Source organism: Pimephales promelas, chromosome 11 (assembly GCF_988280905.1).
Source record: "Pimephales promelas chromosome 11, fPimPro1.hap1.1, whole genome shotgun sequence".
Lineage (NCBI taxonomy): Eukaryota > Metazoa > Chordata > Actinopteri > Cypriniformes > Leuciscidae > Pimephales > Pimephales promelas.
In genome coordinates, this window is record NC_142779.1 from 28,081,949 (window position 1) to 28,102,086 (window position 20,138).

The window sequence follows — 20,138 nt, forward strand, 5'->3', positions numbered from 1 at the left end:
GCCACAGCAATTTTGATGTATGGGCAAGATTTGGGCCAGTTCTGCTTCATTTTATTTGTTTATGGCTGACATGCGGCATTGCTATGGCTTAATTGTGGCCAAAATCTGGCAAACAGGAGCGGGCCACCCGAGTGCCATCATTCCACGAGGTATGTGGGCCAGATGAAAGTGTCAACTGTGGGCCGGATCTGGGCCACAGCAATTTTGATGTCTGGGCCAGATTTGGGCCAGTTCTGCTTCATTCGTTTTTTGGGGTTTTTTTATGGCTTAATTGTGACCCAAATCTTGCAAACAGGAGCGGGCCACCCAAATGCCATTCCACATGGTAGGTGGGCCAGATGAAAGTGTCAATTGTGGGCCGGATCTGGGCCACAGCAATTTTGGTGTCTGGGCCAGATGGGGGCTAATTCTGCTTAATTTGTTTTGTTTATGGCTGGCATCCAGCATTGCTTTGGGCTAATTGTGGCCCAAATCTGGCAAACAAGAACGAACCATTCAAGTGCCATCATTACACATGCGGTATGTGGGCCAGATGAAAATTAATGCACTTAAGGCAGTCCCCTCCAGTTTGCCAGATTTGAGCCACAATTAAGCCATAGCAATGCCACATGAGTAGTTATAGAGGGCACCATGTGTCAAAATGATTTATTGCTTTTTTGATTGACAGGTGGGCGGGGCTGACCTTTGACCTTCCGGATTCGCTCTTTGAAGTGGTCATAAAGCGTTGACCTTTGACATACCATGTCTGGGATATCGATTAACCTTTGACCTACCGATCAATCAAATGGACAGGTGGTGTTGACCCGTTGACCTTTCTAATCCAAAAAACATGTGTGTGTGAACATGTGTGGTTTTGACCGGATGACCTTTTTTAATCCAAAAAACATGTGTGTGAACATGTGTGGTTTTGTCCTCTTAGTGACCCCAGGAAGCGATCGATCAAAATGGACAGGTTTGACCCCGGTTGTCTGGTTTTATCGTTGATGTAGCCCCCTCCCATACCAGAAAACCCGTCTATAAAATGGATGGTCTCTGTTCTACAGAATTCCCATCCCATCCTGCTGTTGCATTGATGGAATAATTTTCTAATATAGCCCGTATCACAATATGATCTGTAAAATAAAAGCGGCTTACTTGAGTGCTGATGATTCTCTCACCGTCCTTCGGCCTCTGTGACAGTCGGGGTGTGAGGCTATGAGATGGCCAAACATTCCTTCAGCCAGAGAGAAAAAATCTTACACAAGCTAAAAAATGAAACCGTGTTTTATAGATTATAAGGAAAAAACATTTAGATTTAAATGTGAAAAAGCATCTTACTTTATTTTCATCAAGATGTGAAAAACCTCTCTCCCTCTCAACAGCAGCATCCGTGAGCATGTGTGTGTGTGTGTGTATCTGTGTGTCTGTAACAGCATTACATTCCTGCATCCTGTGCTGAAACAGTTAGAATAAAGTTCAAACTTTTTCTCACTATCTAAGTTAAAACCATGGTTCATTTAAAAAGAATATCAATAAAATGCTTTATCATTCATTGTAAAATAATACATGTTTTATAGATTATAAGTTGACTAAGAGTCTATCAAAAATAAAACCATCTTACTTTTTCCAGCTGGTCGACAAAGTACTTCCTAAGATGTCCATACAATACATGGATGGTTTACAAAAGATGAGTTTAAAGTTGTGAAGATCTCCCTGTGATTCTCTCTCCCCCATGCATGGCCGGAGTGGTGTGTGTGTGTGTGTGTGTGTGTGTGTGTCTCTGTGTAATAAATGGCAATAAATTACTTTAGACCTCTCTGAATCCTCCAAGTCAGAGGGACCCTCTCACACTTATTTTCTGTGGGTGTGTGTGTGTGTGACAGCATTACTTTCCTGTATCCTGCTGAGACTGAGAATAAAATTATTGCACTTTCCCACAACCTGTTTCACTTAAAAGTAAAATTCAGGATGTTGAAAAACAATTCTCTCTCATTCACCTTTTGCCAACACCATCTGTATGTGTTTGTTCAGCCGAGAGATACAACACTTACAGCATCCCTTGCAGCTACAGTAGCAATAAAACTTCTACCTTTTTCCCACTAGCTAAAAGGTAAAACCATAGTTAATTTAAAAACAATATCAATAAAATGCTTTATCATTCATTGTAAAATAAAACAACATGTTTTATAGATTATAAGTTGACTAACAGTCTATCAAAAATAAAACCATCTTACTTTCCCCCAGCCGGTTAAATTACTTTACCAGATTTCTCACCCCTTAGCAGATTAGGCTTATCCTGTACACTGGGGGTGGGTGTCAAAGTTCACACCACCCTACCTCGGACGCAATATCTAATCTAAAACCCATGTGTTTAGCGAAAATACAAAATAACTACTCTATTCGTTGAAATGATTTAATTAAAACCATCGTGCTCAAATCGTTATCATCTTCATACGCTAGATAAACTATGAAAAAAGAGCGGTGTCGCTTTTTTCATACGTAATCTAACATCGGTGCTGAGGGGACATTTCATTTCCAATCCAATAATACCATCTAGCGGAGAGACAGAGTATTACACTGACCATTTGTTTTCTCGGGAGTGTGATATAAATAGGCCTAAACCCATTTGATCATCATTTCAAATCTAAACGCGGTCCAACGAAAGTCTCTCTTCACAGGACGAGGAAAAACATTTTTTTCTACAAGACTTTCTCCAAAACCTCAACAAAATGGATAATAGTGAGTAAAAACAATTCTTTATTTCCTACAATGCTTTGTTTATATGTGTAGAAAGCTTATACGTGTAGAATATCAATCAATGGTCTTTGATGCTTTAAATCTTTATTTTCCTACAATGTTTTGTTTATATGTGTAGAAAGCTTATACGTGTACAATATCAATCAATCGTCTTTGATGTTTTCTCTAGTTTAAATTCCTCTGGTTATTCGATCTTATTCTTAAATCTGAAACATTCATATATCACAGTTTTACTATTTTATCTTGATTATCGACGGCATGAACATAAGACCTAGACTGATTGTAGCCTACCGTTAAAACGATTGAAAGTATAATTAATTATCTATTAATTTTAAAAACATTTTAAGCTTATGATGTTTTTATAATTAAAAACTATTTAAAAGTTTAAATAACTCTAGCTCTATCTTGTAGATAAGGCTTATCTACCATGTACAATTAAACTATTTTCAAGTTTCATTTATTTGCTTATCATTATCGTACAATGTAGCTCGTAAATACTTTTATTATGGTTTTATTTTGAAAAGCGCGCTTCTCTGCTCGGTCACGTGTCATCACAACATACCTTAGCCTAGCTTCGATGGCTTAGCTTAGCCCGCTTAGCCTTGACCATACCACGCTGTTTTCTCTGAAAATCCAATCGAACACTACATCGATGATCCCAGCGACATTTTCACAATCGTATGTTTATATGTTTTTGAAAAGTCAATACCGTTTTAATGAACATTATTTCACACTTTATTTAGAAACGTGCGAGGTTGAGTTTGACTGCACGTTCGTGATGGTCGCCCCCCAACGGCCCGTAGTAGATATGACTTCCGTTTGCAGATAAATACCGACCTCTTGAATGCCGCCCTCTTGCGTTTCTAGGTAACATGACATGCACTCCGTAGATAAATGCTCCCTCTCGCGTTCATTAGTAAAAACAACATGCGGTCTCCATTTCTCTAATTCTATACGACAAATTGTTTTCTTCTATTGCCACATAAATTGTTTTATTCTATTTTATGTTACATAAATTGTTTTCTTCTATTGCCACATAAATTGTTTTATTCTATTTTATGTCACATAAATGTTATTCATTTTAATCATGTCTTTTATGTTTTTCTCCTCTCTGTGTGTGTGTGTGTGTGTGTGTGTGTGTGTGTGTGTGTGTGTGTGTGTGTGTGTGTGTGTGTGTGTTGGTACGTCATCTAACCTTCTCATAAAAACTCTCACCAAAGCTGTCTAATCCATAACAGTCTTTTTACTTCAAAGGTTCGGACGTGCAGCTGATTAATTTTGAGACCTTTGACACAGTGGCCAGTGTGGTCGAGGCCATTGATGCAGCTATTTCATGTAAGGACGTTTCTATTCCCTATAATTAAATTATTATAATTTAATTATTATTTTAATACAATTACTAATTTAATTTTTAATTCAAATGTTTAATTCACAGCCGCTGTCAAGGACTTCAATCTACTCGACGGTAACAATGGTGAGAAAGAGATCTATCTTCAAATGTAATGTTTTTATGTTTTTACGGAAATCTAATGTTTTTTATTTATTTTAGACGTCACTCACCCCGATCCCCCGCTGATCGATCTCACTCAAGACAGCGAAGAAGAGCGTGAGCCCGGAGCAAGCGACGCTGATTCCACAGCAGCTAACAGTCGCACTCAAGACAGCGAAGAAGAGTGTGTCCCCGGCACAAGCGACGGTGATTCCACAGCAGCTAACAGTCGCACTCAAGACAGCGAAGAAGAGTGTGTCCCCGGTACAAGCGCCGGTGTTTCCACATCGGCTAACAGTCTCACTCAAGACAGCGATGCTAATTCCACCACCGCTCAAGACAGCAAACATGACAGCGGTCCTAATTCTTCTTCAGACAACTTCGATGACCAGACAGTTCCTGACTCTACAGAATTAGAACCACCGAGAAAAAAAACTAAAAAGAGTCATCACACAGCCCCTCCAAACACGCCCGTCAGTTTTTATGGTAAGGCTATCACATGAGTAATATTTAATCTGAAATAATACACTATCATTATGATTGATTGTTTATTTTTCTCCCATCAGGACATGATTCAGACCATGACGCTGATGACGAATCCGACGATGTGACTATCTGCGGGGAGCCTCAACTCAACGGTTTGGAACGGAACTCTTGGACGCCATCGACCTCAAATGCCGGTCATACACCATACCACTATCCGCAGGAAGAGCGAGAGATCGATGTTGAAGAACTAGGACTGAACCCCCAACCGATCGATGTCGCCGATAACACTCAGATGCGTATGGTCGTTAATACTGCTGATCTGCAAACATTGTGTTTAGAAATACGCCGCTATCGTGACGATAGTGCATTGGCGAACGCTAGATTAATTGAGGAACTAATACATAATCGTGGGTTAATAGAAGCGACGTACGCGGATCTTTGCACATTCCGCTTAGAGATGCGTAGCAGATTTGATATCCAAGATCGTTTTATTATGGATATGTTCAATGAACTATTTTACCGTTTCCATAACCATAGGTAAAACGATAGTCATCATAGATACAATGTCTCAGGAAATGTAATACGCTGCTTAAGAATAATTTTATATTCTGTTTGTTTTTATACTCTTTTATACACAGTCCTTTGATATTTCTGTTTTTCTATTATCTCATGTTTTATGTACTGTGATTATTGTTTGCCAGTCTGAAATTAAAAAATGGATGGTTCACAACACTTTTTTACAGCCCCTCAATCAGACCAATCTGACGCTGAACTGTCTCCCGAGGAGCTTGAAATGATAAGTATGCTTCCAGATTCTTTAGAAACATCACACCCCACTACAGAGTTGGATCTTTTCGAATTAGCGGTAAATTTGAATCACAATCTCTACGATCCGCCCGTTCACCACACCACTGATTTAAACATCGATGATCACCCAGATGATAATGAGATTGAAATGATAACCACGCTTCCGGAGTCTTTAGAAGATTATCTCGATGTACAATCCCAACAGTGTCCTACTGAGTCCGAACTTTTTCAATTATTTGAAAATTCAAATTTCGATGAATCGAACGATCAGCACGGAGGTGTTTTAAACAATAGCGATAGTGACGATCGTCCTAACGCCGATAATGTTTCCCCTACAGGTAGTGTCGATAGTTTGTCTGAAGGTGTTCGTCCTAGAGAACAACGATTAAACCCCGACGAAATTGATAGGTTGTTGCGTAGCGGCGGGTTCGTTAACGGATATCGCATTACCCCGCGACCACGCTTTAACGGGGCGACGTTGAGAAGGACCATGAATCTGAGAGAGATCAACTCTACAGATTTGGTCGCTTATCACAGTTACTTACACGACATGCTAAATGACATCGTGACCTTCGCTAGAGATTTTGGAGGTGACGGTGCCGTGATCAATTTGACCCTTTCTGCTCCTACTCTTCAATCACCTGCCGGCGCTGTTTTAACCAGTGGAAATAATTATGACCCTAATTTGCTTTTTGAACAGATTGAAAAAATTCTGCAGAGCAACGATCAGTTACTATCGGATACTGCTTGTTTATAAGCAAACCTGTTCTGAGACGGTACTGCTCCGGAGTTTTCGCTTTATAGTCTATCATCAGGTAGCCGAAAGGCTGATTGACAGCGTCGTGATAACATTCCATAAAGTATTTCGTGTTTCCAGGGTACATCTGACGTCCTAGAAGGGCCACTTGATTGACGTCGCGGGGGTTTTTAAACAAAATTATGTAATTTGCGTTTAAGCTGATGGTACGGCTGGACTTACCCTGTACGAATAAATTTTGAACGATATATATCGCGCTGAGATTCCTGTGATGACAATATTGCGTGAAAACCCTCTGGAGTTCCAGGTTGGTGCTAGCTTGCTGCATCAAATCATCGACGATGAGAAGATTTGTCTTATGAATAGGAAGTAAATCATCATCATTCAGACTCTCGGGTATTCCTTGTACAAATTTAATGTCATACAGTTTCAGCACATCATCGTACAAAGGTTGCCAACAATCATACAACCACACAATATTCTCAATTTTCTTGGAGATTATAGTTAAACCTTTTTCCAACAAAAGTTTCACAAAATAAGACTTTCCAGAATTGGATGGACCACTTATAACACAACTAAATGGATGCTGAAGTCTGAAATCAAAATCGGATGCATCCAACGACCCCCTGTTCATCATCTGATCAGTATCCATAAGGAAGCGTGGTGAAATCAGGTAAAAGCCTGCGTTTATTATACACCACCTTGAAGCTTTTAACGACTGATTTGTTGTGCAAGGTCAGAGTCTTTTTATGCCTCACGATATTTTCGCTATGAGCCAGGATATGTTTGCTACTATCCCGTGACGTCACATACCCTTCAACCAGACCAATCAGGGACTCCATATTGATGACTCGGGAATTTTTAGCGTTCAGCGTTATACCCTTAGCCTTCATGCAGGTCTTACCTTTGGCCGTTTCAAACGCATAAGATTTGGGGGCGCTAGAGCAAAAACAAGATACGAAATCGTCCTCGTCTACCTCGCTCGTCAGCTCACCCAAATGATCCCCTAAAGGCGGTTCCCAGTCGCCTTCCCTAGACACAAAGATGACGGAATCGGTGTCCGAATATAAAAGTCGATCGCCGAGCCTATCCATCAATTCGTACAATTCCAGTCTGGCGTACGCTGTTGTAAACGCCCCTATAAACACGTTAACGTCTCGCGTCTTGCAAAGATCGTCTTTGCCTGGTTTATGCTGAACGAGAGCTACGTCGTCCGAGATGAATGTGAAATAGGACAATGACTCGGTATTGCCGAAAACGATGCTGGTGAAATCTTCAGGTTCGCTCACCAACGTCGTTTTCGGTAAGTTCTCTCTAAGGGAGAACCTCCCCCACAAACTATTCAAAATTAATTTCGTGATCGCTCTTTGAGCTGCGTTGAACCTGATTTGTTTTGGGTCGAGTCGGATACCCTCTTTTTCAAAATACTGCCGAACGTAGGCCTCTTTCTCAGCGTCCGTGCGAACATTAGACGGGTAACCGGACGCTTGTTGCTTCAAACGTAAAAACGTTTTCACGTAACCGGCAAACAACGTGTTCGACCGTTGCGGAAAATGCCAAACCTCGTCTATCTTGGCTATCACGTAACCCTTTTCGACGGCTTTTAAAAGCTCGATGCTGACCCAGCAGCCAGAGAGGGCTCTTTCATGATCATTGTGGCTACAGCTCGTGGTCTGGTTTTGTTCTTGAGCGCAGGTTCTACATAGGGGGAACATGAGTTTTCCCTGACATCTGTAAGGGAGAACGGGGTGTAGTAATTTGCGGGGTGGGTAGACGGTCGCTTTAATGATTCCAAAATAATTTTCGATCGATTGAAAGTCTTGGAATATGATTTGAGGATGTTCGATCGGATAGCATTTCGTAGCCTGACAAAAGGGGTAGAGGCTGGTAAAATCGAGGTACCTTATTTTCTCACCTTCGGCCGCCTTGTGATAGAGTTTATAAGCGTTAGTGCGACCTCCGAACAGGGCATCTCGCGGTTTCAATCTCTCGGGCGCGTTATAACCCGTCATAAAATCAATCACAGACGGGTCAGTCTTTTTCATTTTGTTCCATCGACATTCCCACATGACCTCGATTTGCAAACCGTAGGCCTTCTGCAGAATTTCAACTTTATCGTCAAACTGGCTCCTGAGAACACCATAAGGTAGCCCTGACAAGGGGTGACGGTGGTAAGGTTCGTAGCGACAGGAACAACCATGCCACGAACAACCATTAAACTCTAGCCCGTGCCTCACCCCGTCTTGTTCGTAGTAGCCATCTAAAAAGAACTTACCGACGGATACTTCACCGTGGTTTAGTGCGTGGTGTAAGTCGACGTTTCGAGTCTTTTTGACATACTCTAACCATTCTATAGAGGCGCTCGAATAGCATTTGCTCTGACGGACGTACGCTTTGTTATGGGTGAGAGCCAACGTATTTTTCTCGAGGAAATGGGTTTTGAAGATACCCATCGCACAACTGGCGATCGTCGTAAAACTGAAAGGATCTACTCCTGCGCATTCGATGAACGAGCTACGGTATTTCATACACCCCTCTCGCAGTAAGATCACATCGTTTATGCCATACTCCTTCAGCTGTCTCCTGAAGCAAAAGAACTTACCCTGAACTGTGCTGTACCAAGAATCAAACTTTTGCTGATCCTTATCGCTCATGTTATCGTAGTTGTAGAACTTTTTGTCGGGGTAAGGTCCAAAATAGTCAATATTTTCCCTAGTGTTGAAAAGATGGGGAAAGTACCCTTTTTCGGTCGTCTTTAGGTCCAACGCGGCCGGCATTTTAGATAACGACATCGGGAAAAAAGAATAACTGTCGAGGTAACGCTGCTTAAAAGCGGGGTCGTACATGTACACTAATTTACATCCCTGCATGATGACTTCGATCGCGATCCCTAACTTACAAAATTGCTCAAGAAGTAGGAACGAATCAAATTTCGCAGCGTAATGGGCTATGAAGCAGTAGCCTTCGTATCGCGGTTGTCTGAAACGTTTGATTAGCTTTGCGATGCAACGAGGACCCCATGCAATATATTTTCGCCCCTGAAACGTCATGGCACATACGAAATTCGCAACATGACGGCCATTTTCATAGCGAGTTTCAAAATCGTAGAAAATATATTTCTCGCTCAACTCCTTAGCCGCTAACGGTTGTATGAAACATTGATGCTCCCCACCATCGGGAAGAATTTCGCGACAGTGTTCGCATTTGTCTGGTGCACACTGGTGTTTTCTTTTCTTAACACCGTCTTTAACTGTGTAACGGCTGTTACATTGTTTGCAGTATTTTATAAGATCGCAGGCTGGCTTTTGCTGACCGGGAGGATTGTTTTTTTTATGCATTTCGAAGCAATATGTCGATTTGCAGAAACGCATACAATCTAAACAGTGTACCGTCGTTTTGGGATAGGTGTGACATGCCGGGTCGAAACATATGTTACACACCTGCTTGCAACGATGGCTTACACGATCCATGTAACCTTTGTAACAAAATTCGCATACGTATGAAGTACCGATGAAGGACGGCAAGTTCAATATCATGTAGTAATGACCGTTATCAAGATAGAGGAACAATGTTTTTGGATGCGGCTCGTCGCTATTCTTGTAACTTTCTAGGGTCGATGCGTTGGATCGGTGAAATACGACGATTTTAATGTCTAGCTCGTCTTCAAACGACGCTATGTCGCTAAAACCGATTCGATCTTGGATCGAGAACCCCGCCCTGTTTTGGATCGCTGCGGCCAGTTTTTCTAACTCGCTCTCGGGTTGATGAGGGTTGAGAAAACGGGCCAGACAAATGGAGAAACACAAGTTATTTGAAATATTTGTGGGACAAAATAAACTCGACTTTTTTCGTTTGACTACCTGATCAATGGCAAGATCTGTAAGTTTACGACGACCCCCACCCTGTCGGTTTTGCACAACAGACGCTTCTATTTCTACCGCAGTATCCGATAGTAACTGATCGTTGCTCTGCAGAATTTTTTCAATCTGTTCAAAAAGCAAATTAGGGTCATAATTATTTCCACTGGTTAAAACAGCGCCGGCAGGTGATTGAAGAGTAGGAGCAGAAAGGGTCAAATTGATCACGGCACCGTCACCTCCAAAATCTCTAGCGAAGGTCACGATGTCATTTAGCATGTCGTGTAAGTAACTGTGATAAGCGACCAAATCTGTAGAGTTGATCTCTCTCAGATTCATGGTCCTTCTCAACGTCGCCCCGTTAAAGCGTGGTCGCGGGGTAATGCGATATCCGTTAACGAACCCGCCGCTACGCAACAACCTATCAATTTCGTCGGGGTTTAATCGTTGTTCTCTAGGACGAACACCTTCAGACAAACTATCGACACTACCTGTAGGGGAAACATTATCGGCGTTAGGACGATCGTCACTATCGCTATTGTTTAAAACACCTCCGTGCTGATCGTTCGATTCATCGAAATTTGAATTTTCAAATAATTGAAAAAGTTCGGACTCAGTAGGACACTGTTGGGATTGTACATCGAGATAATCTTCTAAAGACTCCGGAAGCGTGGTTATCATTTCAATCTCATTATCATCTGGGTGATCATCGATGTTTAAATCAGTGGTGTGGTGAACGGGCGGATCGTAGAGATTGTGATTCAAATTTACCGCTAATTCGAAAAGATCCAACTCTGTAGTGGGGTGTGATGTTTCTAAAGAATCTGGAAGCATACTTATCATTTCAAGCTCCTCGGGAGACAGTTCAGCGTCAGATTGGTCTGATTGAGGGGCTGTAAAAAAGTGTTGTGAACCATCCATTTTTTAATTTCAGACTGGCAAACAATAATCACAGTACATAAAACATGAGATAATAGAAAAACAGAAATATCAAAGGACTGTGTATAAAAGAGTATAAAAACAAACAGAATATAAAATTATTCTTAAGCAGCGTATTACATTTCCTGAGACATTGTATCTATGATGACTATCGTTTTACCTATGGTTATGGAAACGGTAAAATAGTTCATTGAACATATCCATAATAAAACGATCTTGGATATCAAATCTGCTACGCATCTCTAAGCGGAATGTGCAAAGATCCGCGTACGTCGCTTCTATTAACCCACGATTATGTATTAGTTCCTCAATTAATCTAGCGTTCGCCAATGCACTATCGTCACGATAGCGGCGTATTTCTAAACACAATGTTTGCAGATCAGCAGTATTAACGACCATACGCATCTGAGTGTTATCGGCGACATCGATCGGTTGGGGGTTCAGTCCTAGTTCTTCAACATCGATCTCTCGCTCTTCCTGCGGATAGTGGTATGGTGTATGACCGGCATTTGAGGTCGATGGCGTCCAAGAGTTCCGTTCCAAACCGTTGAGTTGAGGCTCCCCGCAGATAGTCACATCGTCGGATTCGTCATCAGCGTCATGGTCTGAATCATGTCCTGATGGGAGAAAAATAAACAATCAATCATAATGATAGTGTATTATTTCAGATTAAATATTACTCATGTGATAGCCTTACCATAAAAACTGACGGGCGTGTTTGGAGGGGCTGTGTGATGACTCTTTTTAGTTTTTTTTCTCGGTGGTTCTAATTCTGTAGAGTCAGGAACTGTCTGGTCATCGAAGTTGTCTGAAGAAGAATTAGGACCGCTGTCATGTTTGCTGTCTTGAGCGGTGGTGGAATTAGCATCGCTGTCTTGAGTGAGACTGTTAGCCGATGTGGAAACACCGGCGCTTGTACCGGGGACACACTCTTCTTCGCTGTCTTGAGTGCGACTGTTAGCTGCTGTGGAATCACCGTCGCTTGTGCCGGGGACACACTCTTCTTCGCTGTCTTGAGTGCGACTGTTAGCTGCTGTGGAATCAGCGTCGCTTGCTCCGGGCTCACGCTCTTCTTCGCTGTCTTGAGTGAGATCGATCAGCGGGGGATCGGGGTGAGTGACGTCTAAAATAAATAAAAAACATTAGATTTCCGTAAAAACATAAAAACATTACATTTGAAGATAGATCTCTTTCTCACCATTGTTACCGTCGAGTAGATTGAAGTCCTTGACAGCGGCTGTGAATTAAACATTTGAATTAAAAATTAAATTAGTAATTGTATTAAAATAATAATTAAATTATAATAATTTAATTATAGGGAATAGAAACGTCCTTACATGAAATAGCTGCATCAATGGCCTCGACCACACTGGCCACTGTGTCAAAGGTCTCAAAATTAATCAGCTGCACGTCCGAACCTTTGAAGTAAAAAGACTGTTATGGATTAGACAGCTTTGGTGAGAGTTTTTATGAGAAGGTTAGATGACGTACCAACACACACACACACACACACACACACACACACACACACACACACACACACACACACACACACACACAGAGAGGAGAAAAACATAAAAGACATGATTAAAATGAATAACATTTATGTGACATAAAATAGAATAAAACAATTTATGTGGCAATAGAAGAAAACAATTTATGTAACATAAAATAGAATAAAACAATTTATGTGGCAATAGAAGAAAACAATTTGTCGTATAGAATTAGAGAAATGGAGACCGCATGTTGTTTTTACTAATGAACGCGAGAGGGAGCATTTATCTACGGAGTGCATGTCATGTTACCTAGAAACGCAAGAGGGCGGCATTCAAGAGGTCGGTATTTATCTGCAAACGGAAGTCATATCTACTACGGGCCGTTGGGGGGCGACCATCACGAACGTGCAGTCAAACTCAACCTCGCACGTTTCTAAATAAAGTGTGAAATAATGTTCATTAAAACGGTATTGACTTTTCAAAAACATATAAACATACGATTGTGAAAATGTCGCTGGGATCATCGATGTAGTGTTCGATTGGATTTTCAGAGAAAACAGCGTGGTATGGTCAAGGCTAAGCGGGCTAAGCTAAGCCATCGAAGCTAGGCTAAGGTATGTTGTGATGACACGTGACCGAGCAGAGAAGCGCGCTTTTCAAAATAAAACCATAATAAAAGTATTTACGAGCTACATTGTACGATAATGATAAGCAAATAAATGAAACTTGAAAATAGTTTAATTGTACATGGTAGATAAGCCTTATCTACAAGATAGAGCTAGAGTTATTTAAACTTTTAAATAGTTTTTAATTATAAAAACATCATAAGCTTAAAATGTTTTTAAAATTAATAGATAATTAATTATACTTTCAATCGTTTTAACGGTAGGCTACAATCAGTCTAGGTCTTATGTTCATGCCGTCGATAATCAAGATAAAATAGTAAAACTGTGATATATGAATGTTTCAGATTTAAGAATAAGATCGAATAACCAGAGGAATTTAAACTAGAGAAAACATCAAAGACGATTGATTGATATTGTACACGTATAAGCTTTCTACACATATAAACAAAACATTGTAGGAAAATAAAGATTTAAAGCATCAAAGACCATTGATTGATATTCTACACGTATAAGCTTTCTACACATATAAACAAAGCATTGTAGGAAATAAAGAATTGTTTTTACTCACTATTATCCATTTTGTTGAGGTTTTGGAGAAAGTCTTGTAGAAAAAAATGTTTTTCCTCGTCCTGTGAAGAGAGACTTTCGTTGGACCGCGTTTAGATTTGAAATGATGATCAAATGGGTTTAGGCCTATTTATATCACACTCCCGAGAAAACAAATGGTCAGTGTAATACTCTGTCTCTCCGCTAGATGGTATTATTGGATTGGAAATGAAATGTCCCCTCAGCACCGATGTTAGATTACGTATGAAAAAAGCGACACCGCTCTTTTTTCATAGTTTATCTAGCGTATGAAGATGATAACGATTTGAGCACGATGGTTTTAATTAAATCATTTCAACGAATAGAGTAGTTATTTTGTATTTTCGCTAAACACATGGGTTTTAGATTAGATATTGCGTCCGAGGTAGGGTGGTGTGAACTTTGACACCCACCCCCAGTGTACAGGATAAGCCTAATCTGCTAAGGGGTGAGAAATCTGGTAAAGTAATTTAACCGGCTGGGGGAAAGTAAGATGGTTTTATTTTTGATAGACTGTTAGTCAACTTATAATCTATAAAACATGTTGTTTTATTTTACAATGAATGATAAAGCATTTTATTGATATTGTTTTTAAATTAACTATGGTTTTACCTTTTAGCTAGTGGGAAAAAGGTAGAAGTTTTATTGCTACTGTAGCTGCAAGGGATGCTGTAAGTGTTGTATCTCTCGGCTGAACAAACACATACAGATGGTGTTGGCAAAAGGTGAATGAGAGAGAATTGTTTTTCAACATCCTGAATTTTACTTTTAAGTGAAACAGGTTGTGGGAAAGTGCAATAATTTTATTCTCAGTCTCAGCAGGATACAGGAAAGTAATGCTGTCACACACACACACACCCACAGAAAATAAGTGTGAGAGGGTCCCTCTGACTTGGAGGATTCAGAGAGGTCTAAAGTAATTTATTGCCATTTATTACACAGAGACACACACACACACACACACACACACACCACTCCGGCCATGCATGGGGGAGAGAGAATCACAGGGAGATCTTCACAACTTTAAACTCATCTTTTGTAAACCATCCATGTATTGTATGGACATCTTAGGAAGTACTTTGTCGACCAGCTGGAAAAAGTAAGATGGTTTTATTTTTGATAGACTCTTAGTCAACTTATAATCTATAAAACATGTATTATTTTACAATGAATGATAAAGCATTTTATTGATATTCTTTTTAAATGAACCATGGTTTTAACTTAGATAGTGAGAAAAAGTTTGAACTTTATTCTAACTGTTTCAGCACAGGATGCAGGAATGTAATGCTGTTACAGACACACAGATACACACACACACACACACATGCTCACGGATGCTGCTGTTGAGAGGGAGAGAGGTTTTTCACATCTTGATGAAAATAAAGTAAGATGCTTTTTCACATTTAAATCTAAATGTTTTTTCCTTATAATCTATAAAACACGGTTTCATTTTTTAGCTTGTGTAAGATTTTTTCTCTCTGGCTGAAGGAATGTTTGGCCATCTCATAGCCTCACACCCCGACTGTCACAGAGGCCGAAGGACGGTGAGAGAATCATCAGCACTCAAGTAAGCCGCTTTTATTTTACAGATCATATTGTGATACGGGCTATATTAGAAAATTATTCCATCAATGCAACAGCAGGATGGGATGGGAATTCTGTAGAACAGAGACCATCCATTTTATAGACGGGTTTTCTGGTATGGGAGGGGGCTACATCAACGATAAAACCAGACAACCGGGGTCAAACCTGTCCATTTTGATCGATCGCTTCCTGGGGTCACTAAGAGGACAAAACCACACATGTTCACACACATGTTTTTTGGATTAAAAAAGGTCATCCGGTCAAAACCACACATGTTCACACACACATGTTTTTTGGATTAGAAAGGTCAACGGGTCAACACCACCTGTCCATTTGATTGATCGGTAGGTCAAAGGTTAATCGATATCCCAGACATGGTATGTCAAAGGTCAACGCTTTATGACCACTTCAAAGAGCGAATCCGGAAGGTCAAAGGTCAGCCCCGCCCACCTGTCAATCAAAAAAGCAATAAATCATTTTGACACATGGTGCCCTCTATAACTACTCACATGTAACCAAAACACAAACCAAATACACAGCTGACCACAGTTGCAATCCTGTTTGCCAGATCTGGTCCACAAGCAGGAAATTTGTTCAGCCACATGTGTGTCAAGAATTACATAAATAGACTATAACTGTGTGTTTTTGTTTTTGCATGCTGTGACTGACACTAAGAAAAATATACACTAAAGAGAAATTTAAAAATGCCCCCTTTCTATGTTAAGAGAAGTTACAACAGATGATTTAAACACATTTCTGAAAACATTTGCATTATTTATTAATATTGTCAAAGAACAACCAAGTGCAAGTTTCAATTTTCAAAACTGGAAAGCAATCAAAAAAATAGTAATAATAAACAAACACAAAATATGTGCATATAAAGCATCTTAGAGCTAAACAAAAAACAAAACATGTTTCCAGTTGGTCACATCCAGAGCCACCGAAAATTAAAGAAGTCGACCTCCTTGACTGGGCCCATCTGCGTCATCATGGCAATCTTGCAAGCCTTTATTGGATACACACACAAAAAAAAACAATTGTTGACTCAGTAACAGAATGCTGATTTTCCAAGTGTTTTACTAGCAATAGTAGAAAAATGGACTGGACCTATCTGTCATGTCCTGTCGTGTTGTGTCTGGTTCTCTCTCTTTACTCTGTCTCCCTCTGCTGGTCATATTAGGTTACTTTCTCTTTCTCCGCTCTCCCAGCTGTTCCTCATCTCCTCTGACTACCTCGTTCTCCCTCTTTCCACCTGTTCCCTTTCTCCCCTGATTAGCTCTCTATTTCTCTCCCTGCTACTGCTGCGTTCTTTGTCAGATTCTCTTTTGAGCATCTAATGTTGGAAGGTAACCTCTGTCTCGGTTGTTTCACCGTCGTCCTGTCCTGTTGTGTCCTGTTGGTGTCCGTCTGGTTAGTGCTACCTGTTAATCCTCTGATATCTACCCTGTCCAGTTCTCCTGAGGCTACATCTGAACTGGTACCCACTCTCTCCGCGTCTTCCTGGTGAGACCTGCAGTCAGTTGCCGTAACCCAGAGATTCCTCTCGACTGCCTAAAGACTTTTTGAAGTTCATCAGTGACTTTGAGTTTCGTTTCGGCGCCCGCTCAGCGGGCAGTTTATTTCCTCATTGTTAATTAATAAGAAGATCAGTCTGCCTCACTGTGTCTATCCTGGGTTCACGTTTCATTAAAGACTCTGTTTCTGTTACCTCACTGTTGGGTCCTCCTTACCCGCATAACACTATCAGTGCATTAAACAGTTTGGTAAATCTAAAGGGCTATTTATACTTCTTCGTCGAACTCATGCCATAGCTACGTTGTAGGCTGTGTGTAGCGCACGTACCCTTCGGCGTACCCTGACGTGCACCTCTCCAAAAATGTAACAACGTGTCAACTCTAAAGAAATGCAAGAGCTGTGATTTGTCTGCCAGGACTGCTACCTCGGATTTCACATGCTCCCTCTACAAGAGTAATTGCACGTCAACGCGGACAATGACGCTAAAGTATAAATGAAAACCAACACGTTTCCTACAGCATAGAAGCTTCGGCGTAGGTCCGACGCAGAAGTATAATGAGGCCTCAAGGCTAGGGTTTGGTATCGTTTGAATTTGAACGATTCTGATTCCGATTCCTTGTTTCGATTCCGGTTCCTAACGATTCTTGATTCTTTTAAGAGGCAGGGTCAAAAAAGTTTAGCTAACCTTGCTAACCAACGGCCTTTCTGAAGGAAATAATCCTTTCTGAAGGAAATACTCCTTCTGTAAAAATACTCCTTTTGTGACAAATTTTGCATTTTGCCGAGATTTCGTTATTTTTAGAAAAGTGAAGCCACACTTTGGATTGCCGACGTAAGGTACTCATGTTCGACTCGCGTGTTTTTGCCAACACTTCCGGTAGACGCTTCTTCGTTGATGTTGTTCAGCGGTTTCTTCTTCCGCTCGGCGGACTGTGAATATCGAAAGTAGGAATCGAAATTTTAACTTTTGAACGATTCCGGGAAAAACGAAAAGTTAGTCTCGGTTCCAATCGATACTCGATTATCGATACCCAACCCTACTCAAGGCCTTAATTGTTAACATTAATTAATGTATTAACTAGTATTAACTAACATGAAGTGCATTATTTATTAACCATTTTTGGTAACACTTTACAATAAGGTTCATTAGTTAATATTAGTTAACTACATTAGTTAACTAATGAACTAATGATGAACATCGCTTATACAGCATTTATTAATGTTTGTAAACGTTAATTTCAATATTTACTAATACTTTATTAAAATCTTGTTAACATTAGTTAATGTGCTGTGAACTAACATGAACAAAGAATGAACAGCTTAATTTTTTAATAACTAACATCAACGAAGATTAACAAATACTGTTACAAATGTATTGCTCATGGTTAGTTCATGTTAGTTAATACATTAACTATTGTTAACTAATGAACCTTATTGTAAAGTGTTACCCCTTTTTTAATGTTTCAGTCATTCACTGTTTGTTCATGTTAGTTCACAATGCATTAACTAATGTTAACAATTACAACTTTTGATTTGTATAATTATATTATATTATATATAATTTTTTTACTGGACATTTTAAAGCTCATAACCATATTTTATTGTTACTTAAACTTAGAGTTTAGTGTTATGTTGCATCATGCAGTATTTCTGCTGAAGAGTAAGAGTCAATGTCTGTTACCTCAATAAATGTTAAAAGGTCATTCCTATTTTATTTGTGTACATTTTAATTATTAACATTACAAGCACCCTCTTTTTATGACTAAAATAACAGGTAAGGGTCAAAAAACTGAATTCTCAAACATGGAAAATGAAAAAACGGAATTAGCAAAAATGAAAATGGAAAAAACAGAATTTGGGAAAAAAATAAAACTAAAATATTCTAGGGCCATAATCAAGTATTCAGACAGACCATGGTATTATACACATGGCAAAAACACAATGTAGCTGACTTACAGGTGTCTTGGGACCTCCTCCGTTTCTTGCTTTCTCTTCTCCCTCCGTCTTGGTCACTTGACAGATGAAGCCATTTTTTAATAAATGTTTCAATTTCTTGATCGGTGGCCGTAGCTGTCAGTCTATTGGTTCTGACAGTTCCTAAAAATATATAACATTGTAAATGCAAGGATGACAACTTTTAAAATCTTAGGACACAATTAACAGGAAGACAAGCATTGCATACTTTGCCAGTGCCACTCTAAAGAACATTTTGGCCCAAGGCAACAAGGACACATTTCGGACAAGGACACTTTTTGTTTCTTTTGTTTGTTTTTGCCAAAAAGGCACAAGTTTAACCTTTTTTTAGCAAACCAGGGTGACTAGGAACATGTATTTGTATAGATATGTTTTCTTGTTTCAGAGGAGTTTAAATATAATCCCACCAGCAATTTTCTGTAGCAAATCACATCGACATATGTTATTAAGGTGAAAAGCATCCTGACTCAAAACAGTAAATAAAAAATAAATAAATAAAAACAAAGCAGAAAAACTCATTTTAAAATGACTAGGGTATACTAAAAATGTGAAATACAAAGTAATAATACCTGAACCAACTTGCTCAATAATATCTATTAGGCTATTGTTACTTTGTAATCATCTCATAAAAGCTGTTATTGTAATAAAAAGCATGTAGTAATTTGTGCTTTCAAAAAGTAATACAACTATAGTGCAGTATTATTGTATGCCCAATGTACATGAATGAAATATTACACTGGGCTTTTATACATTTTTCATTGTTGTGCCAAAAAAAGCAAGAGTTAAATATTTTCACCATGCAGAACTGACTGAAGATTGGCAAGATCGGAGCACAGACACTACCGGTCAAAAGTTTTAGATCAGTTAAATGAAGTCTCTTCTGCTCACCAAGGCTGCTTCATTTGATGAAAAAACAAAATGACAAAAAGTAATATTGTGAAATATAATTACAATTTAAAATGACTGTTTTCTATTTTAATATATATTAAAATATAATTTGAAAGCTGAATTTTCAACATCATTACTGTCGCTGATTACAGATCAGTTTTCAGTGTCACATCACACATGATCCTTCAGAAATCATTCTAATATGCTGATTTTATGCTCAAAAAACATAAATTATTATTTTCAATGTTGAAAACAGTCGTGTACCATTTTCCCCCAAACTTCTATGATGACTTCTATGATCTATTTAAAATATAATCTTTTCTAACATTAGAAATGTCTTTACTGTAACTTTAGATCAATTTAACTCATCGTTGATGAATAATAGTATTTTTTAATTTC

General features: G+C 39.4%; 2 protein-coding genes across 2 annotated transcripts; one reads left to right on the forward strand and one right to left on the reverse strand.

Annotated features, from left to right (window-relative positions):
* Positions 1 to 2,563: 2,563 nt before the first annotated feature.
* Positions 2,564 to 6,243, forward strand: LOC148977217 (uncharacterized). Its single transcript, XM_089117426.1, has 5 exons — positions 2,564 to 2,718; positions 3,991 to 4,071; positions 4,172 to 4,210; positions 4,286 to 4,711; positions 4,792 to 6,243. Exons 1-5 carry the CDS (start codon positions 2,709 to 2,711, stop codon positions 5,250 to 5,252), a joined length of 1,017 nt encoding a protein of 338 aa, XP_088973552.1. The 5' UTR covers positions 2,564 to 2,708; the 3' UTR covers positions 5,253 to 6,243.
* Positions 6,244 to 11,224: 4,981 nt separating this feature from the next.
* Positions 11,225 to 13,916, reverse strand: LOC120485829 (uncharacterized). The gene is made up of 5 exons (XM_089117252.1): positions 13,762 to 13,916; positions 12,409 to 12,489; positions 12,270 to 12,308; positions 11,769 to 12,194; positions 11,225 to 11,688 (listed from the first exon to the last, which is right to left on the reverse strand). Exons 1-5 carry the CDS (start codon positions 13,769 to 13,771, stop codon positions 11,228 to 11,230), a joined length of 1,017 nt encoding a protein of 338 aa, XP_088973378.1. The 5' UTR covers positions 13,772 to 13,916; the 3' UTR covers positions 11,225 to 11,227.
* Between the last annotated feature and the right edge of the window lie 6,222 nt (positions 13,917 to 20,138).